Genomic DNA, 27,384 nt, shown 5'->3' on the forward strand with positions numbered 1-27,384 from the left:
AGCTGTGACAGCCCAATCATATGTCTCCCTCCCTCTGATCAGCCAGCTCAGGGCTCCTCGTTTGAATTTGGCTTCGTAATTCCTTACTTTACCTGCCATCCCAAGAAGAAGGACTTCATTCTCCTCTTATCTCAAAGTGGATTCTCCCAAACCAAAAATCTCCCTTCTCCAGCTCCTAGGAGGGTGTTTCTGTCAGGCAGATCTCCTGCCACTGTGGGTTGTGGGCAGCCCTCTGCCTGGCACATTATTACACAGTGACATCAACTACTGTCCCAGTGCCAGTGGTTTCTTGGGGGCACTGCATCTTGCCTCTGACTTTCCATCTCATGCCCATCTCGAAAGGGGACATCACTCTTGTCCTTGTTGTCCCAGTGAGAAGCCCTGATCAGTGCTTTTTGATTTACCTCCTACTCAGTTTTAGTTCTTAAATCTCAGGATAAGAGCCCACTTCTTGCCACCTACAATTTCCTTGCATTAATCCAACAGCCTCGATGCTTGTCAATCTAAATTGCCTTGCACCCCCTCCCCCATTGCTGCACACTGGAGCCAAAATGCTTCTGAAATATAAACCTTATTGCATAACCCCCCTTCAAAAACTCTCTAGTGGTTTTCCATTTAATTCCACCCTTCTTAAAGCGACTTGTCAGGCTTCGAACCCCCTGAGCCCCATCCCCCAGGCTGCCCTGTTTTCTGTGTGCCCCAGGAGGGCAGGTGTCCTGCCTTGTTCAGTGCAGAGCTTGGTGCGTGGTAATGGTTGTTTGGTGTTAGTCAGAGGTGAGGCGTGTGTATTTTACTATGATGGGTAGGCAGCAAGTTGCATTTAACTTCTTTTTCTAGGAGATGGACCATAATTTTCTTATATTAAATTATCGTAGAGACTGAGCACGGTGGCTCATGCCTGTAATGCCAGCACTTTGGGAGGCCGAGGCAGGTGGATCACCTGAGGTCAGGAGTTCGAGACCAGCCTGGCCAACCTGGTGAAACCCCGTCTCTACTAAAAATACACTAATTAGCTGGGCATAGTAGCAGGCACCTGTAATCCCAGCTACTCGGGAGGCTGAGGTGGGAGAATTGCTTGAACCAGGGAGGCGTAGGTTGCAGTGAGCCAAGATTGCGCCATTGTACTCCAGCCTGGGCGACAGAGCGAGACTCTGTCTCTAACAAAAGAAAAAAAAATTATTGTAGAGGTTTATGGTGGCTCCTTTATTTTGCTTTTCTTTCCTTTCTTTTTTGAAACATCTTTTGGGTGGAAGTAGATTTATTTGGTAGCACTCCTTGGGTCAGAAATGGAACTTCTCTTTGAAATACATTCTTATAGAGAGAGAAACTTGACCACGGTTGATTGAAGATTTAGTGCCTAGGAAGTTGGTATTTGAAAAGCATAACCTGTGTTTATGCTGTCTGAAGGCATGGTTTATTATTTTTTCACCTTCATTGGTCTCACTCCTGCTTCCTTATTTCTTGGAACAGGAAATCTAAAACCTAGAAGTTAGTTGGTGGCTGCTCAGAGCCCCTTGGCTTGGATAGAGTCTCCTGAGAAAACCTAAGCCTCTGAACCCAAGGTCAGGGTTCTTTCTTTCCCCTAGGCCCAAATGCTGCTCGCTCTGTTTACACACTTCCTACACATCGATGGTTTGTGCCTTGCTCTGTGTCCTTTATGGTCTTCCGTTTTAGTGCAGGAGCCAGACTGGCCTCAGTGCAGTCTCTGCAATGCAGCCTCATTCTCTGTGACCTCAGTGGGGTCCTTAACATCCAGATTCTTAATGTCTCAGAGCCTCAGTTTTCTTATCTGTGGAGTAGTCATCGCGACTACCCTGCAGGGTTGTTGTGAAGATTAATTGAGAAAGCATGTTAAATCCCTTGACATGATAGGGGCACCATCAGTGTTAGCTGCTACCTCTACCGAGAGTCTGTTATTTTGACATTTACCACCTGCTAGCTGTGTGACATTGGGTGAGTTATTCAGCCTCTCTGGGCCTTAGTTTTCTGTTGTAAAACGGTGTTAATATAAGTGCTTACCCCTTATAGTATTGCTCTGAAGATTACATAAAATAATCCATATAGAGGGTTATGAATGGTGCCTGGCCATGGTCACTGTGCTTAGTAAAGGTCAGCTCACTGCAACCTCCACCTCCCGGGTCCAAGCAATTCTCCTGCCTCAGCCTCCCAAGTTAGGATTACAGGCATCTGCCACCACGGCTGGCTAATTTTTGTGTTTTTAGTAGAGACAGGTGTGCATTTTATTGGGTTCAATTTTTAAAATATTTTAAAGCTTTATAAAATAGCAACACAAGGGGTCCTTGTAAGTGGTAGATACATGAACCAACACAGGTAATAAAATTACATAGAGCTTAATACACACGTGCACACAAATAAGTGCAAGTAAAATGGGAACTCTGAGGAAAAGTTATGGATTGTATCAGTGCTGATATCCTGGTTGGGATATTATGATCTTGGAGAATGTTACCATTGGGGGAACTGGATAAAGGGTATACAGGATCCCTCTATATTATTTCTTCAAGATGGAGTCTTGCCCTGCTGCACAGGCTGGAGTGCAGTGGCACGACTTCTGCCTCCCGGGTTCAAGTGATTCTCCTGCCTCAGCCTCCCGAGTAGCTGGGACTACAGGTGTGTGCCACAACACCTGGCTAATTTGTGTGTGTGTGTGTATATATATATATATATATATATATATATATATACACAAAATTTTTATATATATACAAAATTATATATATACAAAAATATATATAAAATTTTATATATATACAAAATTTTTTTTTTTAGTGGAGACAGGGTTTTGCCATGTTGCCCAGGCTAGTCTCGAATTTCTAACCTCAAGTGGTTCATCTGCCTTGGCCTCGCAAAGTGCTGGGATAACAGCCATTAGCCACCTCACCCGGCCCCCTCTGTGTTACTTCTTCTGTCTGCTTGTGGTTATCTACACATGACTGACTATCTGAATAATTACAGTTACCTTAATTCAAAAACTTAGCCTTAAAAATTTGAGTGTTACCTCTAAATAATATAGTGTTAGAGAAATAGCAGCTCTGAATCTTCTTGTACAGATAATAGAGCCAGGTTAGTTAAAAGGTAGCCCAGTTTTCTTTTTTTCCAGGAAGGCAGAGGACTCAGTTTTTTGAGGAGAGTGGGCGCCGGTGAGTAGGGATAAGCAGGCCCTCGAGTGACAACACAAATTTAAACACAGAGACCACATAGTTGCTGTGGTCTGTTACCTGGTGTATAAAGGGTGCTGCAGATGCTTTGGCGTGCTGGCTGGGGGGCCCCAGGGTTTGTATCTGCACGCCTGCCGACCATCACAGCTGTGCGTGAAGAAAACTAACTCGGGTTGGTAGCATAGGAGTCTTCACTTAAGCACTTGTGTGACCTCGAGCTGATGGACTATCTAGAGCAATTTGAGCTGGACTTCATCTACATCAAATTAGATCCTGGTTTAAAGCTACCCTTATAAATCTCCCTTGCTTCTCCCTCCCTGGCAGCTCTGTCTGAGGCAGCATATTTCCCTCCCGCTTGGACAGGAGGGATCTCATGAAAGTGTTGGGTGGAGTGGTCTTGTCTGCTGGCTCTGGTGGCACTGTCTTGGTAGGGTTTCAGATTTAGAACCAGATTTCAGGTCTCCTCCCTAAGTTAGAAAATCATTCCAACAGATCCGATTTCTCTGAGCTAATTTACTAGGATGATCTCTACTTGCATTTAATAAAATATTCAGAGACCTATTGAATTCCAGTTGCTGTTTGCCATTTGTAATGCTGCTGAGTTTGACTTAGTAATACACTTCAATTCCCAAATGTGTCGCACGGGCTGTTACTGAATGTGGGTCATTAGGAAAGCTTTGACTCTTAACAGAATTATTCACTGAAGTCTTAGTTACAAAGCATTACTAAGAAGTTATTTATTTAGTCCCAAAGTGACAGGTTTCAAAAAAGTTTGCACGTTGGCTGGCCATAAATCCATTTATATTCACTCCTCCCCCCATAGAATAAAACTTATGCTACCTTCTTGGTGTTTGTTGAGCGGCGAATCAGTTCCTTGTCACTGATTTAAAATAAAACAACCCTGATGTATCTTTAGCAGACAAAAGCCTTCTTTTGTTTCACAACCCATTTCTCTAACGGAAGAAGAACAAAGACCCATAGTCCTAAAGTGCTTTTGTGCAGCCTTGTATGACCACAGTAAATTGTACATGTAATGAAATATTACTCTGTGCGTGTGTGTGTGCAATCATAGTAGTCTTTTTAATGTATATTTAAAAAATAACAACCTAGTTTTCATGGTATGGAGCTGGTTGCATAACCTTAGAATGTAGGCCACTTGAGGAGGAGGGGGCTATGCCATTATGAAATTATTAGTTTAAAACTATTGTTTAATAATTATGCCAACAGCTGCTTTCTGAAGGATCCCAGTCTGTTCATATGGTTGGGTCTGTATGGTTAGTGGAGTCTAAATTCTACAGGCCTTTCTGATCATTCACACATGGGTGGCTGTGCTGCTGGCCCCCACCCCACCTACTTCAGTTTGGTGAATATCTGTGAGGCCAGACCCCCTTCCACTCCATTGCTTCACCCTCAGCACATGCTCACACACACAGACACACAATGTCAAGGTTTCACAGGGGTTACGAGTCCCCCTACCCCCAGACTCATCCTCCGGTCGTTGGAACTGGGAAGTGAATTCTGGTGGTGGTGAGTACATTGCGGGTTGAACCCAGCGAGCCAGTGACCCTCTGTGTCTAATGTGCAGGCACAACATTAGGGGCACTTTTTTAGATGAGTCATTTGTTTGGCAGGTTTGTGACATTGGGAGTCTCATTGTCATTTTTATTTCTTACAGTTTTATGTGCTGAAAGAGTTGGCCAGATGACTAAGACATATAATGACATAGATGCTGTCACTCGGCTTCTTGAGGAGGTAAGTGCTCCAGGGGAAGGCAAAAGAGTTGTTTATAATTGACTGGTTTTCATGGATACTGATTAAAGCATGCCTTATCGCCTGTTTCAGTGAGGAATCTTGGAAATTGGTCTCTTTCGAGGTATAATTTAATGGCTTTACTTTTTGAACTAGTAGCTATGTAGGCCTTTATAGCTGTAATTGTGTGCAGATATTTTAAAGGAATATATTAATGGCACCAAATGTGGTGTGTTTAAATACTTGTTAGAATATCCAGTTGTAAGTGTAAAAAATCCTGAAACATTGACTAATGATATATTTTAAGTGCATCCAAAAAATGTCAGAAAAATATATCATATCTGTGTCTTCCTAATGTATTTAAGTTTTTACTTAGGCTAGTGGAATATTATGCAGTGTCAGCATGGAAATAAGCAAAATAAGCATGGCAAGAAAAATTTAAGAAAGTTGCTTAAGATTAGGTGAGCTGCCTGTATTTTAGAGACTGTAGTTTTCTGAATTTCTCGGTATTCTGTTGCAATTGAGAATTAAGTATTATGAAGGTCTCTAGAAACAGATGAGTATAATATGTGTATGTGCATGCCTGGAACAGGCCAGAACATGGTGGGTTCTTAGTATTTGTTGAGTAAGTCTCCATCATTAATACACTGCCCCCTTCACTGAATCAGGCCTTAAATGGACAGGTGCTGCCTTCTAGACCCTTGCTTCTGATCTGGAATCTGGAATGATTTTGGGGCGTGTGACTATGATGTGGAGGACACAGAAATCATTGTTATTGTTTTCAGCCAGTGGGAGGTCAGGGTTGAAGCTCAGACAGAAACTGGGCCAGACTCGTTTCCCAGAGGTTTTTCTGGAGTGTGTGGCATTCTTTCACTGTTTTTGTGTTCCCGTGTCTCTACCGCTGCACATCCAGCATTCTCTTCCTGGTCCTGCCATCCACTACTGTTTGATCCTCTGAGGTGGGGAAGTCACAAACTCATCAGCTCTCCAGAAGTGATGTCAGGGTTTTTGGCTATGTGACAGGGTGTCAAGGGCGCTCTTTTGGGGCACCGACCTTCAGCCTTCGGGTGTCACTCCAGTTGCAGCTGTCTTTGGTGTTAGCCACGTGGCAGGCTGCCTTGGTTGGCACCACCAACTTTTGAAAATGGTTAATCACTGACCCCTTTCTGCTGCATCTGTTTTCCCCAGCAGTGCTCTCCAGATCTTACAAAGTGCTTCCGGCGCCCGCTCATCACCGTCTGTTCGGGTCATTGAGTCTTCTGAGAGGGGTCCTAATCTGTACCTTTATTTTTATTCCAAGGCCACCACTCAAGCTCTTGGGGCCTCAGCAGTGAGATTGTAGCTTCTCTCTGCTTTACTCTTCCTTGCAGCTGCCACTGTCCATGCCCTCTGTGACCCGCTCACCCTTTCTGTAAGGCTCCTCGCTGTGTAGTCAAGGCCACCCATTGCTCACGGTCCTGAACCCTCCTCTTCACTGTCCTGAACCTTCACTGTCACTGGGGACATGGCTCCTGCTCTCCCACCCTTGGCCCTCTATGGCATTTAACTGCGTTGGTTCTTTCCTGCTTCTCAGTCTTGTGCTGCAGGGCCTGCCGGGGACCTTTGAAGCTGGCCCCAACCCCATCCCCAGGTAGTCTGTGCCGTTGCTGAGCCCCAGGCGTAGGAGTCACCCCACAGTCCTGTTTGTTTTGTTCATCCAGCTGGATGAACAATTTATTTTTTATTTTTTGTAGAGGTGGGATCTCCTTATATCGCCCAGGCTGATCTTAAACTCTGAGGCTCAAACAGTCCTCCTGGCCTGGTGCAGTGTCTTATGCCTATAAGTCCCAGCACTTTGGGAGGCCAAGACAGGTGGATCACTTGAGCACAGGAGTTTGAGACCAGCCTTGCCAACATGGCCAAACCCTGTGTCTACAAAAAATACAAAAATTAGCCAGGCATGGTGGCCTGTGCCTGTAATCCCAGCTACTCGGGAGGCTGAGGTAGGAGGATCGCTTGAGCTCTGGAGGTGGAGATTGCAGTGCACCGAGATCATGCCACTGCACTCCGCCTGGGCACCAGAGCGAGACTCTGTCTCAAAAAATAAAACAAAGCAAAACAAAATTAGAAGCAAACTACAGCCACTGTTTATTTGAATCTCTCACATTTTTAAATTAAAAAATTCTCTCACCTTGGCCTCCCAAAGTGCTGGGATTCACCGTACCCAGCCTGTTTTATTTTTAAAGGGTCTTCATGGCAACAGCGTCTGTTTGTGTCTTTGTGTTCCATGTCTAATGCCATTCTGTTCCTGTCCTGATAAGATTCATGCCTGAGTTACTGCCTTTCCTTGGAACTAGGAGGGTGTCCTGGTTAAAGTCTAACTGTCCCAGTCATGTGGCTGTTGCACTGCGCGGTGCTTTTCCTGGGCTTTGGCTCTGTTTCTTCTGTTCTCTTGCTATGGTTTCCATGCCTGCCACAGGCAGGCAAGTGGGGGATTTGCACAGGATCCCAAAGCACAGCCTTCCACCAGTGTGGAGAGTTCGCTTCTGGTTTTAAGGGGAAGAGGATGCTGTGGCTCACCTGGGCTTGCTGCTGTCTGGAATGCACCTTTGGGCAGAGCTTGCCTCCTCCTCGGTTACAGAGAGGGTGATTCCACTGGCCCCTTAGTCATGCTTTTTATCCTGAAATTGGTGAATGAGATGAGTCAGTTGCTAAGTGTAGGCGGCAGGCTGTTTGGAATCTCTAGTGGGTGTGTCAGTCAGTGCAAGAGTTCATTGGTAAAAAGGGGCTGAGACTCAAGTTACAGTCTTTTTTAAGTCTATGCTTTGAAAGCATAGTGAGGAGAGGGAGCAGGCAGTTAGAATGAGCTCTACCTTGCCTCATTTCTTGGGGGAATAAAGGAACTAGTTCTTTTAATAGCTTATTTCCAAGGGCCTAGATTACTTGTTTGTGGTCTCCTTTTCTCATTGTAGTTTAATCCAGTGGCCATCTTCTAGCTGTTTTCTTGTTTTTATCCTTTTTTTTGGTAAGGATGGGGTCTCACTATGTTGCCCAGGCTGGTCTTAAACTCCTGGCCTTCTCAAACTCCTGATTCTCCCACCTTGGGCTCCCAAAGTGTTGGAATTACAGACATAAGCTGCCACACCCAACCTGTTTTCTTGTTTTTAGAAGTAAACATTAATCATATTTTGGCTAGAGAAATGGGAGGTTTTTTTCATTCTTGTAATTCTCAAAGAAAAACCCAACCAGCTTGTCGCCTCAGTAAAATTAAAGAGAAAAAACTAGAGACACTACAATAACGTTTCTGTTTAAATTTTCATTTTGTCTATAAATATTTTTAATGTAACTTTTTATTTTCAAATTTTTAAGTACATAGTAGGTATATATATTTATGGGGTACATGAGATACTTTGATAAAGGCATATGCTGCATAATAATCACATCAGGGTAAATAGGGTATCAGGCTGAGCAACGTGGCTCACACCTGTAATCCAGACACTTTGGGAGGCTGAGGTGGGAGGATTGCTTGAGGCCAGAAGTTTGAGACCAGCCTGGGTAGCATAGTGAGACCCTGTCTCTACAAAAAGTTAGACGCTGTAACTGAAGAAGAGGAAAACTTTGCCCAAACCTGCATTCCAAAAATTAGGTAGGCATGGTGGTGCATGCCTGTGGTCCTAGCTACTCAGAAAGTGAAGTGGGAGGGTTGCTTGATCCCAGGAGTTTGAGGCTATGGTGAGCTGTAATTGCGCCACTGCACTCCAGCCTAGGCGATAGAGTGAGACCTGTCTCAAAAAAAAAAGAAAAAGAAAAAAAAGGTGGAGGGTGGAGAAAGAAAGGGATATCATCACTTCAAGCATGTATCATTCCTTTGTGTTACAAACATTCCAATTATACTTGTAGGTATTTTTCAATGTGCAATAAATTATTGTTAATTGTAACCACCCTATTGTGCTATCAGATACTAGATCTTATTCTAAGTATTTTTTATACACATTTGCTGTGACTTCTTGCTTTTTCTTCTGGCAGAGAGTGTTCTTTAAAATTACTCTAAAGATTACATTTCTGGTATAGACCAGGGAAGTGTTTGTCCTTAGTGGGGCAAGAAGAGGCGAGGCAGCCCTTAGGTGCAGGGTTTGAGGTGTGACAGGTAGGACAAAGGACTTCATTGTTGAGCTCATTGCTTTACTTGTTTCTCTTTCCCTTCCTGTCTCCCAATTCCTGTTGGTTTCTGGCCGTTTGTGTGCTGGAAGCCTTCCGCATCCTTCAGGTGCTCTGGCAGTCCCTTGCCATGCCTGAGCCATCTTCATTATTATGCTGTGTGCTTGATTTGTTTGCATTGAAATGTGCGTACAAAATGCGGCTAAAGGCCGGGCGCAGTGGCTCACGCCTGTAATCCCAGCACTTTGGGAGGCTGAGGTGGGCAGATTACTTGAGGTCAGGAGTCCGATACTAGCCTGGCCTACATGGTGAAATGCCATTTCTACCAAAAATACAAAAATTAGCTGGGCAAGGTGGCGTGTGCCTGTAGTCCCAGCTACTTGGGAGGCTGAGGCAGGAGAATCACTAGAACCTAGGTAGCGGAGGTTGCAGTGAGCTGAGATCATGCCACTGCACTCCAGCCTGGGTGACAGATCGAGACTCCATATCAAAAACAAACAAAAAATATGGCTAAGGCATGCAAAATATCAGTGCTTGTTGGAACTTGGCAGCCTGGATGCATGAAGGCAATGCAGAACAGGTAGTCAGGTAGTGAGCTGAGGAGCACTGATGAAGCACCTGCTGAGTGTTCAGTCTGAGAACTAGTTCTAGTAGAGACATTAGGTAGACTTGAGTTAGATATTTGGAGACTATACTTCCAAAGAGAAGTGAACATTGGTATTGCAGTTTTAACCAAATCCAGCTGAAACCACTTGGACTAGGTGCTAATTTTGAGTCAGCCCCTGGAGACTTTAATTCTTTGCAGTCTCCCTCACACAGTTCTTTGAATCCTTTCCTCTAGGTACCTAATAAGCACAGCTGTTGAGTCTGAGAAATGACAAAGGGCCATGAAATAAGGTACCCTTTTTTTTTTTTTCAATTTTGTATTTTGAGATGGGGTCTCCTGTGTTGCCCAGGCTGGTCTTAAACTCCTGTGCTCAGGAGATCCTCCTGCCTTGGCCTTCCAAAGTGCTGGGATTACAGGCATGAGCCACTGCACCCGACCAGGGGAACTTCTTGGTAGACACTGACCAGTGTGGATAAATGTGCAGAGATGAGCATCTCTGTTGACTGGGCAGATTCACCGTGTCCCCTTTGCCCCGTGAGAGGGCCGTCTCCACATGTACTGTGTTCCCAGAAAGGCAAGTTCATGATGGGGAGGCACAAATTGTGGGAATGAGTTGGGGAATTTGCAACTCTCTCTTTTTTTTTTTTTTTCTTTTTTTGAGACAGAGTCTCTCTCAGACACTCAGGCTGTAGTGCAGTGGGGTGAGTGAGCCCCACCTCCTGGGTTCAAGCGATTCTCCTGCCTCAGCCTCCCAAGTCGCTGGGATTACTGGCTCCCGCCACCACACCCAGCCAATTTTTGTATTTTTAGCAGAGACGAGGTTTTGCCATGTTGGCCAGGCTGGTCTCAAACTCCTGACCTCAAGTGATCCCAAAGTGCCGGGATTACGGGTGAGAGCCACTGTGCCTGGCCTATTTACAGCTCATTTTTGATACTGTGATACCTGGCTGGCTTCTGGGACTGTGGTGACAGCATTGCCAGTCTGGGGACTGTGGAAGGCCTGGAGGAGAGAGACCATCATCCTGCAAGAGGGAGCCAAAGTGCTGTTGAATCCAGTCTTCTCAAACTGTACTTGACCTCAAGTGCTGCGCTCATAATGCAGTGAAGTTCCTGTGGTTAGCAAAGGGAGATGTCTGCTATTGCATGGAATAATTGGGTGGCTATCCAAGACGTTAGAAATAAAAGCTGATTTTTCTCTTTATTCTAAAACTTAGTGAATCATAAAGCTAGAGAGTTTTTCCAGAATATCTCAGCTAGCCTGCCCCTTTACTCTACCTTCATTTAACAGTTGAGGGAACCTATGTTCAAGTAGGGAACCCATACTCTCCCAGTTTACAGTAAGATAGTTCACCTGGAGCAGTTCAATTTGTGACCAGTACCTGCTGTAAGAAACACAGCTTAGGCTGTGACCCAGTACTCACATAGGTGAATATGTGACAAACAACAGTTTAAACATGAAATAATATTCTTATTACATATAATGCACTTTGGTGTTTTCAATTCTGTGCCATTGTATTTAAGTTAAAACAAAGTGTCGGTTGCTGTTACTGAAATGGTTTCTTAACCCACTAATGAGTTTGAAACCTGTGGCCTGAAAAATGAATCTGTTGGCCTGGCGCAGTGGCTCACACCTGTAATCCCAGCATTTTGGGAGGTTGAGGAGGGCGAATCACCTGAGATCAGGAGTTTGAGACCAGTCTGGCTAATGTGGTGAAACCCTGTCTCTACTAAAAATACAAAAATTAGCTAGGTGTGGTGGCACATGCCTGTAATCCCAGCTACCCAAGGGGCTGAGGCAGGAGAATTGCTTGAACCTGAGAGGTGGAGGTTACAGTGAGCCGAGATCGTGCTACTGTATCCAGCCTGGGTGACAGAGTGAGACTCTGTCTCAAAAAAAAAAAAAAAAAAAAAAAAAAAAAGTCAATCTGTAGTGTACTTTATCCCTGTGAAGCAAAAGCCGTTTGCCTGGGACCATGTGGGTAGTTAATAGCAGGTGTTGGATCAGAACCTAGGACTCCTCCCCAACATTTTTCCTACCCCAGACGACATGTTTCCATTCTTTCTTTCAAACCAGATGAACAGAGTAATTAGCATACTTCTAAAATGATTTAGTTTTTCTGACTTCTCCTCCCCTTGCCAAAACCCAAGTTGAATCTGACTGGTAGCAACTCGCTAAGTCTGCATTTGCTGATGGCGTCTGTCCACTATCAGGGGACGTCTTTGTTCCCACAGAGGCTTCCCTGCCTGCCTTTATATGCCACTCCAAATTTTCCTCTGTGTACTGGCTCTGCCTAATTGATGGCATCAGCTCAGCTAACAGAAAATTCTGTGCCCTTAAGAGTGTTTTTGTCTCTGAAGGATGGCGATTTTATGCATAACGTCTCCGTTTTGAAAGTTGTTTTTTTCTTAAATGAAACCTAAGTAGCCTTTTCTAAGTAAAAAAACAAAAAAGCATGTAATTGTTTTTGAGAGTAACTTTAAACATTTTTGTTTCACGTGAGGCAAAAATAAGGAATTCAATGCATTCCAGCCTAATGTGTGCTAAAGAGGCTGCCTCCTTGTGTCAGCTCTTAGCTTCATTGTAAGAGCATTTTAGAATTTCTATATTTATTCATTCATTCACTTAACAAATAGCTACTGTTTCCCTGTGCCGGGCCCTGGCAATACAATAGCCCAACCCTCAGGTGGAGAGACAGGTTATCAAGTGACTGCACAAATATCAAAAGCAGTTGCAAATAATTGTTTTTAGAAGCATTTTTTTCTTTCCTGTAGGAACAAAGATTTGTTTTCATTACATTTTCAGGCCTCCCTTTCCTTGTGTGATGTCTGTGTAGCTCTCACACACTATGTGGGCAGAGGTTATGCCTGTTTTAACAGGCATCAAATGCTAACACAGATGGTGAATTATTAATTCCTTTGTTATTTCTAGATGCTTATGTTTTCCTCATTTGACACTGAGCACCATTGACTTCTTCAGGAAACACAGGTCTTTTGAATCCCTGTTCTCCCTCTTTCCTTTTGTAGAAAGAGCGGGATTTAGAATTGGCCGCTCGCATCGGCCAGTCGTTGTTGAAGAAGAACAAGACCCTAACCGAGAGGAACGAGCTGCTGGAGGAGCAGGTGGAACACATCAGGGAGGAGGTAAGACATTGGAGGCCGAGGCTTCCAGAGGGGCCCGCCACAGGCCTGGGAGCCGGAGGCATGGCTGAAGGAGATGACAGAATGGGGTCCTAGTTGGAAGGACGCTCCCGAGGGCACGACCGTGGCCTGAGCCCAGAACTGTCTGTTCTGAAACATTCACCTGGGGACTAAAAGCTACCTTCCTGCAGCTCCTGCTGCTGCTTGTGTCTCCTTTCTTTCCTCAGGCCATGTGGATGGGATGGCTAAGGGCGGGCATGGTCCTCACTCAGTCCTACATCTGTGTGCCACGTTGGGCCAGCCACAGTCCTTGTCCTCAGAGAGTCTAGACTCTAACCATGCAGGCTGATCAAGATGCTCCATGCTTGGCAGAAGGGCACCCAGGCTAACACGACAACGAGCAGGGGTTCCTGAGTCAGGCTGGGCGTGGGCAGCTGGAGAAGGAGCCCTGTTAGGAGGCCAGCTCGTGTACACAGAGGAAAGTGGCAACTCACATTCATCGTTGTAGTATAATTTTGTGTGTGTAAAACAAAACAAGACAAAAATAGCCTGTTGTTTTCATGATAGAAACCCTCTTATTTCCATGATATCAATCTTGGCTGATGGATATCAATGGTGAGAGGAAGGGCATGGAGCTTTTCGGCTTATCTTAGGGTATCTAGGTTTAGAAGGAATGATGCTGATTTTCTGGAAGGGACGTGGTGTGGACAGAGGAGAGCGGCTGTGGAGTCAGATGGGGTTGCTAGGGCAAGAATAAGAAGCTTAGAACCAGGCCCTACTTAGTAGCTTCTTTTCTATCACTCTGTTCTTCTAACAGTTAATTTTAACTGTGACAACACTTCTCCTTGTTTCTTTTCCCCTTTTCTTTTTCCTTTCTTTTTTTTTTTTTTGAGATGGAATTTCGCTCTTGTCATTCAGGCTGGAGTGCAGTGGTGCGATCCCAGTTCACTGCAACTTCCACCCCCCGAGTTCAAGCTATTGTCCTGCCTCAGCCTCCCGAGTAGCTGGGATTACAGGTGCCCGCCACCACACACAGCTAATTTTTTAATATTTTTGGTAGAGACGGGGTTTCACCATGTTGGCCAGGTTGGTCTCAAACTCCTGACCTCAGGTCATCCGCCCGCCTCAGCCTCCCAAAGTGCTGGGATTACAGGCATGAGCCACTGTGCCCAGCCTTTTTTTTTTTTTTTTTTTTTTGAGATAAGGTCTCACTCTGTCACTCAGGCTAGAGTGCAGTCGTGAGATCACAGCTCACTGCAGCCTTGACCTCCTGGATTCAAGCGATCCTCCCACCTCAGCCTCCTCAGTAGCTGGGACTACAGACATGTGCCACCATGCCTGGCTAATTTTTGTGTTTTTTATAGAGAAGGGTTTCAGCATGTTGTCCAGGCTGGTCTCAAACTCCTGGGCTCAAGCAATCCACCCGCCATGGTCTCCCAAAGTGCTGGGATTACAGGTGTGAGCCCCTGCGCCTGGCCTCTTCTCCCTTATTTTCTATCAGAAACTTTCTTAGTGGGAGTGGATGCCCTTGTTCATGTTCCTAAGATGTATTCAACCTTTTTCCTTGTTAAAGCTATTCCCAGTACATTGTTGTCTGGGTTTAACAGTAGTTTTAATATGATGAAGCATAGTCGCCACTATGTAAGAAAAGTTTTAATCCTGGGCTTTAAGATTTGATAAGGGAGAATGCTGTTGTATTTTAGGAGAAATAAAGTGATTCCTGCATTCCCTGCCCCCAGAGTCACGACCTGGATTCCCTCTCATGTGACTGGTGGGAAAGCATGCTGGGTCAGCCTGGCCCCCTCCTAGCCACTTCTGAGCAGAGGGACATGCCAGCCAGTAACTCACAAATGGTCACCCGTCAGCTTCTTCACTATACTGTTCTTGCTTGGGACAAGCCTCACCTTGCACAAAGAGGATCCAGCTCTCTGGGAGTGGAAATGCCTTTTTTCCCCCTTGGAAAAGCTTTGAATTTGAAAGCTATGACATGTTTCCCTTTGGCATATTATTAAATTATCAGTCTAGGTGTCGAAGCTAAAACTTTTATGCACATAAAATTGTCTTCTCCATGGAAGACGTAATAATTCACTCTGTTTTGTAGAAAATTTGCAATAAACCATAGACCCTAAGTCAAATTATAAATAAGAAAGAGTTAAAACGTAACTGCAGTTCTTCTTATAGCACTGGTTCCCTATTCTTCAGTACTGCAGAGTGAAAGGGCAGATGAAAACTTCTACAGTCCAACTTTATTTAAAAACCTTAAGTACAAATCAGGGTGATTTGCAAAGCCATCTCAGCAGAAGTCAATGTAGCCATTCCCTGATGGTTGGCTCTTTTCTTCCTGTGTGTGAAATTCCTATCTAGTAAGCATGGAGCACGGAACGAGGTCTGGCTGGTCTTGTCCAGGAGCCTTGTGAGGGTGCATCACAGAATGGGGCTATGTGGTCATCCAAGTGTGAGAGCAAGGGTCGGTGAGCTGCCTGTATTGGCCCGTGCAGAGCTGGCATCTCCAGGACCCTATTTGGAGCTGGGATTTGGTTCTGGCAGAAGTGAATGAATGGCCTTTTCTTTCATTTAGTAACATGATCAATTTTTCTGGCTATTTGCCCAGCTGATCATCTGGCTATTTCCAAAGCCCCTGAATAGTTGCATCCCCACAAGCATCATTCTTTTTTCTTTTTTTTGAGATGGAGTTTTGCTCTGTTGCCCAGGCTGGAGTGCAGTGGTGTGATCTCGGCTCACTACAACCCCTGCCTCCCGTGTTCAAGCAATTCTCCTGCCTCAGCCTCCCGAGTAGCTGGGATTACAGGCACATGCCACCACTCTTGGCTAATTTTGTATTTTTAGTAGAGACGGGGTTTCACCATGTTGGTCAGGCTGGTCTTGAACTCCTGACTTCAGATGATCTGCCTGCCTCGGCCCCCCAAAGTGCTGGGTTTACAGGTGCCAGCCACCGTGCCCGGCCCCCAAGCATCATTCTAGTCCCCTCTCTGCTCCTCCCTGTACCAAAGTAAAAATTATGAATTTAGACAGCTTTCTACCAAAAAGTAATTGTGTTTCTTTTAAATAGATCAAATGAAAGCCTCTTTTTTTGAATAGCACGAAATCAGTTTAAATGCTTTCACTTTCAGTAGTGAATTTTCAGAAAAATATTGTCACTAAGTGTTAAGTGTTGGAATGTGAGTCGGGGGGGACAGTATCACCTTTTGGGAAGCAAATGATGGGCCCGCTCTGCTTGTGCAGGTGTCTCAGCTCCGGCATGAGCTGTCCATGAAGGATGAGCTGCTTCAGTTCTACACCAGCGCTGCGGAGGAGAGTGAGCCCGAGTCCGTTTGCTCAACCCCGTAAGTCACCAGAGGGCTTTATTTCTGGAGGCCAGAGCACAGGCTGGCCGCTGTTGATGTCCTTGGAGTCACCTAGACAGGGTCACCTTCAGCAGCAATGGAGGTCAGCTGCTCTCAGCCTTCTCTGGACCAAACACCTCCAAGTGCCTCAAACAGATTGATTTTACTATTTTAGCGGGATATGGATGGACAGGTTTTTAGTTTTCCTTTTCCTGGGTCTTATTGCTAATTTGTCCATTTAGATTGATTTGCCCTGGCACATTAATGGATAATGGGTTAGGCTCTGCTGTTGGAGAGCATTCAGGGTTCTGGAGCCAGAGGTGCTGTGGCAGGTCCTTGGGACAGAAGGCGTGGTGTCTTCTCTGAGAGTCAGCAGATCCTCATGTTGGGAGCATGAACTCTAGAGCCCAGTGGGCTGGTTGCAGATCTTGGCTCTGGGACTTAACTAGCTGCATGCCGTTGGCTAGGTTACTTAACCTCTGTACTTGTTTTGTCATTTGTAAAATGGAGATAACAGTAGAGCTTAGGTCACAGAGTTATAAGCATTAATTGAGTTAAAACATACAGAGTACTTACAAATGCATTGTGAGTATTAAATAAACTCCCAGACATCCTGGAATTGTGTAGGCTTTAAACAGAGTTGGTCCCCTGAATTCTAAGGTGATGTGGCAAGTTGTGGATAAAGGGTTGAGATGTGGGTTCAGAATTGGTGGTGAGCCTGTGCACTGGGGGCGCTGTCTTCCTGGGGTTGGGAGAGCGGTCTGGTGGGTCATTGTCCTTCCTGCAAGCCCTTCTTTGTGTCTCCACATGGTTTGCCAGGTGGTGGGAGGAAATGCGTCTCCCTAGGTTGTGAGCGTACTTTCTCCCCCAGGTTGAAGAGGAATGAGTCGTCCTCCTCAGTCCAGAATTACTTTCATTTGGATTCTCTTCAAAAGAAGCTGAAAGACCTTGAAGAGGAGAACGTTGTACTTCGATCCGAGGTGATGTGCCCTCCCTTCTCTTGCCCCTGCTGGAAGGGAGGTGGCCCCATTCGCCTTATCTGGCAAGGACAACCATGGTTAAGTGCCCTCCTCAAAGGTGGCAGTCTGTGAAGAGCTGTACCAGGCGCTCGGCAGACGTGCCTCCTCTGTGCTCTGGGCACTGCCTTCCAGCCCAACACATGCCTCCCTGGCTGGGGCAGGCAAACCTGGTGAATGACATGGTGTGTGGACCGGGAAGAGTTGGAGGTCCCCTCCTTCACAGTCACTCCTGCAGTGAGGTCTCCCATGGTGTTCTCCAGCTCTGACCACAGCACCTGTGGAGAAACCCAGCCTCGTTTTCATGCTGCCACAGATCAGATGCTCAAGGAAGTAGTCCATGGGTGCTCAGAGACAGCCATATTTCTTTTTCTTTTTTTCTTTTTTTTTGAGATGGAGTCTCGCTATGTCACCCAGGCTGGAGTGCAGTGGTGCAATCTTGGCTCTGCAACCTTTGCGTCCCAGGTTCAAGCTATTCTCCTGTCTTCGCCTCCTGAGTAGCTGGGACTACAGGCGCATGCCACCATGCCCAGCTAATTTTTGTATTTTTAGTAAGAGACGAGGTTTCACCATACTGGTCAGGCTGGTCTTGAACTCCTGACCTCAGGTGATCCACCTGCCTCGGCCTCCCAAAGTGCTGGGGTTACAGGCGTGAGCCACCGTGCCTGGCAGAGCCATATTTCTTAAACAATTAACTCAAAAAGGTTGAGCTGAGGCAACTTGGGGACTCATGCTTTTGAGTTTGTTTTATTGGCAAGGCAGTGTGCCAGGCATTTTGCCCACATTTTTTTTTAGAGTTCACAACAGGGCTGAAAGCTGGTTACTTTGATTCTCATTGGAACGGTGGGCCCCAGGCTGCTAGGTGTTTTGATAACCCAAGGTCATTGAGTGACAAAGCTAGGATTTGCAGGTCTGTGACTCTAAGCCCCTTGTTTTTCGCCTTCACCCACTGCCCCTCTCTAGAAACACTGATACGTGCAAATTTAGTACTGTTTGTCTTAATTAGTGGTGAGTTTCTGTTCTCTAGCCGAGGTATGGTGTGGTACAGTACGGCCCTGTTTATCAGGCCCCTGTGTGTCAGGTTGGAGCTGTGTGCCGTCCTAGGCTGGCCCTGGGTTCTTGAGAGCCCCTTAATAGTGCAGACCATCTGTCAACTTGAACTTGCCCACACCTTGGTAAGATCTTCATGTCCCGTCTGGACAAGATGCTCTTCTGCACGTCTTGTTCTGTTAGACCTCACCTCTTCCAGCACCTTGTTCACTGATGGGTCATGTAAACCCAGATTGACCAAGAAGTCTGCCTAGGTTTCCTCTGCCAGCCAGTAGCTGGGCAAGGCAACAGCCCTGTGCTCCCTATTCTGAGTTCAGTGCTACCTCTTCCAGCACCTGCCCCAGGTAAATGCTCCAGCCCTGGGCGCCCAGCAACTCACCCAAAGCTAGCTGAGGGAATCTGATCCCAGCTACAGATTCCTGCTACCCCACATCCATTTTCTGAAGTGTAATGATTTTCTGGGGCCAGGACTAAGGGCTCAGAGACACTTCTGTATAACTGGGGCTCTTGCTTGCTTGCTTGCTTTGTCTCTTTCTCTCCCTCTTTCTCTCCTCCCTCCCTCCCTCCCTCCCTCCATGGGAGTCTTGCTCTGTCACCCACGCTGGAGTACAGTGGCGTGATCTTGGCTCAAGCAGCCCTCCCATCTCGGCCTCCCAAAGTGCTGGGATTATAGGTGTGAGCCACTGTGCCTGGTCTCGGGGCTTCTTCTTTGGGCCTTCAGATCTCTATCATCCCACCCTTTTCAGCCAGGGCAAGTTGTCCAGAGTCCTGGGGTGGCTCTTGTGCCTCTGCATTTTAATGCTTTTGTGTTGGACCTTGTTCTTACTAAGCTTGAACACAGCAGGTTTAACTCCAACTTGGGACCTCATATGTTCAGTGCCTGGCACATAGTAAGTGTTAGCCATTCCTGTGTGGTTATCCTTAGGATGCCTGCTGTGGGTAGTGTCCTAGGCACTGTGCGGGTCACAGAGCATCCATATTTATGAGCCAGGACAGCCACAAATAACAGATAACAATGATAGGATGGTGGTGTTCGTGGTGTTTTTAACAGAGCAAGCTGTAGAGCGCCTGTGCCCGTAGCTTTGTGTGGCGCCCTCTAGTGGTATGCATTTTTCAGGTTTTCAGCTTTGAGTGCACATCCATTATTAAGCTGGGAATTCAGATGGACTTTCTGTATTTGAGGGTACGATGGGTGACAGGTGGGGGAATGCTAAGGGCAGCTTCCCAGACCCCGGTTAGCCCTTGCTTTATGCCTCAACCCTTGCCTGCACCACCAGGCCAGGTGAGAATGTGGGGCCTCTGACCTGGGTCTTGTCTACAGGCCAGCCAGCTGAAGACAGAGACCATCACCTATGAGGAGAAGGAGCAGCAGCTGGTCAACGACTGCGTGAAGGAGCTGAGTATGTCCCCGCACTGCTGTCTTCTTACTTCCTTGCATCTGCTGTCATGATTAGACAGATTTGCGTCAGCCTTGCTAAAGTGCAGTCTCCTGCCAGCCTACGGCTCAGCAGCATTTTTCTTAAAACTAGAGGCCTCCCCAACCTTGTGTGGCACCCCTTCTCTATTATTTAGTGCTAAGTTGCCAGCTATGTATTATCTCAGTTTATCACTGAGGTGGATATTTAAATTTAATTTTGGCTTTATACTGGAATATTGGAATTTTTTTTTTTTTTTGAGATGGAGTCTCACTCTGTCACCCAGGCTAGAGTACAGTAGTTGCGATCTCGGCTCACTGCAACCTCTGCCTCCCGGGTTCAAGCGATTCTGCCAGCTTAGCCTCTCGAGTAGCTAGGATTACAGGCACCCACCATCATGCCTGGCTAATTTTTGTATTTTTGTAGAGGCAAGGTTTCACCATGTTGGCCAGGCTGGTCTTGAACTCCTGACCTCAGGTGATCCACCTGCCTTGGCCTCCCAAAGTGCTGGGATTACAGGCGTGAGCCACCGCCCCTGGCCAGAATATTGGAATTTTTTAATGCCTAAGTTAGGCCCAGCTACAGAAAACTGTGTTGAAAATGTGGAAGAACAGCTTACTACCAGTAATTTGATTTGTGGAAGCTGAAGCCAGGGTTCTCACCTTTGCAAATAAATATTTCTCTCCTCCTCTTCATTTTAAGTTTACAAGTTAAGACCAAAGGTCAAAATACTAAGTATTTTGCATTTCGTCAAAATACTAAGTATTTTGCATTTCGTCAAAATACTAAGTATTTTGCATTTCGTCAAAATACTAAGTATTTTGCATTTCGTCAAAATACTAAGTATTTTGCATTTCGTCAAAATACTAAGTATTTTGCATTTCGTCAAAATACTAAGTATTTTGCATTTCGTCAAAATACTAAGTATTTTGCATTTCGTCAAAATACTAAGTATTTTGCATTTCGTCAAAATACTAAGTATTTTGCATTTCGTCAAAATACTAAGTATTTTGCATTTCGTCAAAATACTAAGTATTTTGCATTTCGTCAAAATACTAAGTATTTTGCATTTCGTCAAAATACTAAGTATTTTGCATTTCGTCAAAATACTAAGTATTTTGCATTTCGTCAAAATACTAAGTATTTTGCATTTCGTCAAAATACTAAGTATTTTGCATTTCGTCAAAATACTAAGTATTTTGCATTTCGTCAAAATACTAAGTATTTTGCATTTCGTCAAAATACTAAGTATTTTGCATTTCGTCAAAATACTAAGTATTTTGCATTTCGTCAAAATACTAAGTATTTTGCATTTCGTCAAAATACTAAGTATTTTGCATTTCGTCAAAATACTAAGTATTTTGCATTTCGTCAAAATACTAAGTATTTTGCATTTCGTCAAAATACTAAGTATTTTGCATTTCGTCAAAATACTAAGTATTTTGCATTTCGTCAAAATACTAAGTATTTTGCATTTCAGCAAAATAGTAATGAAACACACCTCATGTTCAAATCTAGTCAAGTGAGTTATGGCTCTGAATATGGGTTGAAAACTCCAAGGAAATTGCACTGTGCAGTCAGTAGTTCCTTTTTAGAACTGGGTGCAGCAGGGGATTCCTGTTTAGTCACATGGGTTGCTCATGTGTGGAATGTGAGGATTTGGCTAGATGCACTCATGTTTTGTTTGTCACTTTCTATCTGACCACTGGAGCCTCCCTGATTTGTTCTGGGGAGACAGCCTTGGTTGGTGGGCTTGGGACCCTACACTGAGCTCAGGAGTGCTATCTAATGGGGTGAGATTCTTTTTCATAACTGATTGAGCCCTGAAGAAGCTGCTTTGCTTCTTCATGTGGGAAAATGGTCATTATGAGTTCCTTCCTGCACCCTCCCCACTCTACCCTGTCTTTTAGTAAGGATGGTTTTTCTTGTGCAAACCACAAAGAAACCATTCTCTCTGGGTCTGCATGTGTGGTTTTCTGACTTCCTCTCCTGATTGTTGTTTCTTTGTCAAAGGGGATGCCAATGTCCAGATTGCTAGTATCTCAGAGGAACTGGCCAAGAAGACGGAAGATGCTGCCCGCCAGCAAGAGGAGATCACACACCTGCTATCGCAAATAGTTGATTTGCAGAAAAAGGCAAAAGCTGTAAGGCTTCTCTGTTTATCTGGCTGATACAACAATGGCCATGCTGAGACGGGGAAGGGACATTTACTCCAGAAGACAGTGCTCTTTAGTTTCATATCTTAGCAGTTCGTGTTGCCCCTTTGCAGAAAAAGCTTAGTGGACTCAGCAGTATAAAACTGATTACCTGAATTGGTGACGAGTCTTATTTGTGACCTCTTATCTCCTAAAATTATATTGAATTCATTAAAAAGATGTTGTAAATATGGACTTTTGCAGTTTAACTTATGGATCATCTAGTCTAGTATTTGTTTTTACACAGTGCACTAGATATGTGCTGCAGTAGAGCAGTATCCTCTTCAGATTTAAGAAGAGGCAGCAAAATGGACTTTGCTATTAGTGTGGGGTAAAATGCTTCCAGAGAGCTTTGGAAGATGGGGGTGGGGCGGTGGGCTATAGAGAATGAATGTGGATATAGGAAAGACTTTACCTTCAAAATAATATAAAAAGCAGAATTTGAGTATAAGATGAGCATGTCCTTGTAGAAAGTGATGAGTTCATTACAGATTAGGTTAATAAGAGGGAAAAAGTTGGACGTTTATTAAGTATCTTAGAAAGTGATCTATCTTTGCCATGCTTTAGTGCGCAGTGGAAAATGAAGAACTTGTCCAGCATCTGGGGGCTGCTAAGGATGCCCAGCGGCAGCTCACAGCCGAGGTGAGCACCTCTCCCTCATTCCTTCAGTGCCTCTGATTGCAGCGAAGGTGGATTAGCCTTCCTGGACAGCTTTAGTCACGTCCATCGCAACTACTGTTTTTATTTTGAATTTCATTTCATTTTTATTCGTGGGAGAGTAAACCCAGTTGCACCTTGATTCTGTGCCCACTGACACTGTTACTGGTTATGGGCACCTGTGTGGCAGGGCTCTACACCAGCTGAGCCTGGCACGTGCAGGTGCCCAAAAAATGTTCAAAGAAATGAAACAATACAACACAGAGCACTCAGGGAGAGGAATCTCACAGGTGTGGCTTGAAACATGGGTGTGACGATTTTCTTTCTCTCTTTTTCTCTTTTTGAGATGGGGTCTCATTCTGTCACCCAGGCTGGAGTGCAGTGGCATGAGCATGGCTCACCGCAGCCTCGACCTCTCCAGGCTCAGGTGATCCTCCTGAGTATCTGGGACTACAGGTGTGGGCTACCACGCCCACCTAATTTTTGTTTTTTTTGGAAAGATGAGGTTTTGCCACGTCGCCCAGGCTGGTCTCAGCTTCTGTGCCCAAGCAAACCGCCTGCCTTGCCCTCCCAAAGTGCTGAGATTACAGCTGTAAGCCATCATTCCTAGCCTGATTTTTCTTTTGCATGAAGTTGGTTTTGTTTCATTTGCCCATTGTTGGTATTTTAGAAGATTTCTGAGTCTGTAAGCTTGCCTCAAGTCAAAGAAAAAGCAAGCCTTTGAAAATTCTGTTATTTGGCCACAGGCACACAGGGCAGCTGGTTCCACACATGCTGGGGACTCTTAGATTGCTGTGTCTTCCTGGCCTTCGGATGGGCAGATGTGTGTACACCTGGGTGCTCAGGAGATCCTGACCCTCTGTGTCTTTCCTGCCTGCAGCTGCGTGAGCTGGAGGACAAGTACGCAGAGTGCATGGAGATGCTGCATGAGGCGCAGGAGGAGCTGAAGAACCTCCGGAACAAAACCATGCCCAATACCACGTCTCGGCGCTACCACTCGCTGGGCCTGTTTCCCATGGTGAGCTGTGCTTTCTTCCCAGCCAGAGGACAGGAGGGGTTCTGGTGATAGGAGCACAGTGTCTGACATTCTGGCCACTGGAGTTGGGTGTTCACAGTTCGCTTCTCATTGTACAGTTCAGATCTGAGTCTGAATCAAGGACACTTGAATCTGACTGGTGGTTTCTTAACTACATAAGACAAATTGGTTATTTTCTGTTCCTCTAAATCTGTGGTCTTTTCTACTCCTGCCATTAAAAGATAAATTTAGTAGGAACTTGCTTTAGTGGGAACCTCAGGTATTTGGAAGATCTGACTCATACAGGTTGAGCATCTCTAATCCAGAATGCTTCACAATCCAAAACTTCCTGAGCACTGACATGATGCATTGTAGACATTTAATAGACATTACGTTTAGATGGATAGTTGGACAGATAGACAGATGGCCTAAAGAGCAAACTCAAGAACTCCTGTGTATTCCAGCTCTATTTCCATGGTTTGATGAAATGCTAAATGCTCTCTGAGGAGAGAAGAGCTTTTGAGAGAAACTCCGCCAAGTGAGATAGGAGCGGATGGCTGCATAAGTGCTTGTGAGATTCTGTCCCTTCTGAAATTGGCCTTTTCCTTGGAGCTCTTTCCCTTCAGCCCTCATTGCTGACCCCCAGCCGATACTATCCCCATCCCCCACTCCTTGTTGTCTGGCCCACTTTCCCTAAATCATGATTTCTTTTCTTCTTTGCTCCCATGCATCAAAGTCAGGAAGTCAGGCTAGAATAGCCACCACCCCCTCTCCGCCTCAAGAAGCTTCACTGAAATCTGAGGAAAACAAAAAGAAAGACATATAACATAGTCAGCTTTCTAGGGCACAGATGGGTGATCCAGTGATTCCAGGAATCTCAGTAAAAGCAGCAAAGAATATTCAGTCCCCCAAGTTCCCTGATCTAGCGCTAACCACACTTGGCTCACACGCTGGCCTGTGTAGCTTTGCAGGCTCCTTACCTGGGTTCCCTCCTTCCTGGCTTGTCATCTTGGTGCAGTGAGCTCCTGGCGCTGTCTTGTTTCCTGGGCACCCAGGATCCACTCCACTGCCTTCCCCACTCTCAAGGGCAGACCTCTCTTTGAAAACTGAACTATTGTGTGAGAAAAGTCGAATTGAAATTTGCACTTTAGTTTCTTTTTGAGGGATTCTCAGCTTTCATATTTGCTGAGGTAAAGTTTTTGTTTGCCTTTTTCTGTAGCTCTTGGCACAGCCCAGTTTTTGAAGATGGCTATTTTTAAAGTGTATTATGCATTAAAGGTATTTAAAGCAGTCTAAAGATTGCATCATGCAGAACGCCCAGATCTGCCTCTTTTGCTCCTAGCCATTCTAATCGCTGAATAAAACAGTGAGTAGCAGTTTTTGCACAACTATGTTCCCAATTCTCTTGCCCAATGGCAGGAGTTCATCTGGGATCCACAGACGAAATTCGGGGGGGCCTGTGAAATTAGTTGCTAATTGTACTCAATATTTCCTTCCTTTATGAAGGTCACCAGGTCACAGTGATATTAGCACTGCTTGTGACTTTGTCATCATTAGAAATCACAGGTATTTTTATGGCACATTTCTTTTTCTCCTCTTCTTCTTTTTTTTTTTTTTTGAGACGGAGTCTTGCTCTGTCATCCAGGCTGGAGTGCAGTGGTGCGATCTTGGCTCACTGCAACCTCCCTCTCCTGAGTTCAAGCGATTCTCCTGCCTCAACCTCCCAAGTAGCTGGGACTACAGGCATGTGCCACCACGCCTGGCTAATTTTTTTTTTTTTTTGTATTTTTAGTAGAGATGGGGTTTCACCATGTTGGCCAAGCTGGTCTCGAATTCCTTACCTCAGGTGATCCACCCGTCTCGGCCTCCCAAAGTGCTAGGATTACAGGCATGAGCCGCCGCGCCTGGCCCTATGGCACATTTCAGTTGTTACAGATGCCTCACAACACCACAGATGCTGATCTCCACTTCAAAATGACAGCAGTAACCAGTCCTGAACTCATTTCTCTCTCCTTTCTCCTCTCTCTCTCTTTCTCTTTCTCTCTCTCTCTCTCTCTCTCACACACACACACACACACACACACACGTTGTTATATTGATATATATCTGCCTTCTTTTATAATCATAATTTTATTTGCCTAAAAATATTATTCCAAGAAGGAGTCCACAGACTTGCCTGGATTGCCAGAGGGGAGAGGGTCATGGCCAAAAACAAGTCACAGAGCCTGCATGTGACTTTATCTCAGTATGGCTTTGAAATTACAGTCATCCCTCAGTATCTGAGGGGGATTGGTTCCAGGACCCCCTGCAGATACCAAATCCTTCAATGCCTAAGTCCCTGATATAAAAGGGCATAGTGTTTGCTTATAACCTATGCATGCCCTTCCACATACAAAAAGATCATCTCTAGATTGCTGGTAATACCTCATACAATGTAAATGCCATGTAAGGAGTTGTTATACTGTACCGATTTTTAAATTTGTATTATTTTTTGTTTTTTTTCCCCCCAAATTTTCTATCTAAGATTAGTTGAATCTGAGGAAGTGGAACCCACAGATACAGAGGGCTGACTGTAGTAATTTGACACTTCATTTTTCTTAAGGTGTATGAAGGTCCTTTCTTCTCTATTTGTAAATTATGTGGTGAATAACAGTATTAAAAAATAAGCTGGCTTAAAAGATGTCAGACTCACCTAGGGAAGTCCTTACTGGACATAACGTTTAATGGCAATCTGTGGGTAATAATTACAAAATAAAATGCATATTTGTGAACAAGGACTGAAAAAAGCCTGCTAGCCCTTTATTCATCTCGCTTCCTGCTGACTCCTGTGGAGTCTCCCCGCTTGGTTCCAGCCTCCAGACCAGAGCATCCTCATGGACCATGAAGCTGCTGAGGTGGATGCCCTGGAGTCCCCAGGAGGTATCTGCTGGGAAGCCACTGGCCACATGTGGCTGTGCAAATTTAAATCAATTAAATTAAAATATAATTACGAATTCAGGTCCTCAGTCACAAGCCACATTTCTTGTGCTCACTAGCCACCCCTGGCTGGTGGTTTCCACATGTACATATGTCCCAGCACAGAGGATGCGTCCATCATCGCAGGTTGTTCTGTTGTTTAACATGAATTTAGCCTTTCCCTTCAGGTTATCCTCCATGGATATCCTCCTCTGGTGCTGAACTGGTGCTTTTCTGCACACACTTGATCCTGTGGGTATCTACCATGTGTAAGGGATTGTGTGTTAGGCTCCACCTCCTACAGTGCTGAGTGATGGGTGGTACAGGAGAGGGGACATCCATCTGGCAGCCTTTAATGTTGAGTCTCAGCTTGAGGCCTGGCCCATTGGTGAAGTGAGAAGCCATCAGTGACTAGCTTTCCCCTGACCCACAAAGCTGGAGAGAGAAACATGTGAGCTGTTGAGAAGAGTGGCAAAGACTTACTGTGTTTGGTGTCTGCTTCAGAAAAAAATGTGAGATTCTTAGTGGAAACAGGAATCCTACATTTCCTGGGCAGGTTGTTTAAAGGTGGGTGGGCCATGGATAGTTGGCGGTGAGAGGAACTTCCCTTGCAGGAGGCCAGGGAGGATGAGAGCAGGGACCTAGAGATGGCAGTGCGTGTGACTCACGTCATGTCTGTAGAGACCCTCTCACTAGCACAGAACCAGAGTGCCCTTTGAAGGTGGGAAAGGCTTCCCCAGGAGCCGAAGTTGGAGGCCCTTGGTCTATTCTCGGTGTCAGAATCTTAGACACAGAGGGGGTGTGACAGACCCTGTAGACTAGGGGGACAAAAGCTTTGTGTGACTTGTGTGGGCTCTGTTGCCATATCTCACTGTAAGCTCACAGGTATTTGGAAATTCACCTGTCTCCATCATTCTGAACACATCACCC

The 27,384-nt window shown here is 45.3% G+C and overlaps 1 protein-coding gene across 11 annotated transcripts in view; it reads left to right on the forward strand.

The window, feature by feature from the left end:
• TRAK1 (trafficking kinesin protein 1) overlaps positions 1–27,384 on the forward strand; it is a 137,556-nt gene that overhangs the window by 83,243 nt on the left and 26,929 nt on the right. For all 11 annotated transcript variants that reach the window (XM_034956185.3, XM_034956186.3, XM_034956187.3 and 8 more), the window contains 8 exons: positions 4,852–4,928; positions 12,694–12,810; positions 16,051–16,151; positions 17,023–17,131; positions 19,539–19,617; positions 21,646–21,776; positions 22,395–22,469; positions 23,365–23,502. In XM_034956185.3, coding sequence (XP_034812076.1) covers positions 4,852–4,928; positions 12,694–12,810; positions 16,051–16,151; positions 17,023–17,131; positions 19,539–19,617; positions 21,646–21,776; positions 22,395–22,469; positions 23,365–23,502 — 827 coding nt within the window. The remainder of the gene's footprint in view (positions 1–4,851; positions 4,929–12,693; positions 12,811–16,050; positions 16,152–17,022; positions 17,132–19,538; positions 19,618–21,645; positions 21,777–22,394; positions 22,470–23,364; positions 23,503–27,384) is intronic.

Source organism: Pan paniscus, chromosome 2 (genome assembly GCF_029289425.2).
Source record: "Pan paniscus chromosome 2, NHGRI_mPanPan1-v2.0_pri, whole genome shotgun sequence".
In the NCBI taxonomy this organism is placed as follows: Eukaryota; Metazoa; Chordata; class Mammalia; order Primates; family Hominidae; genus Pan; species Pan paniscus.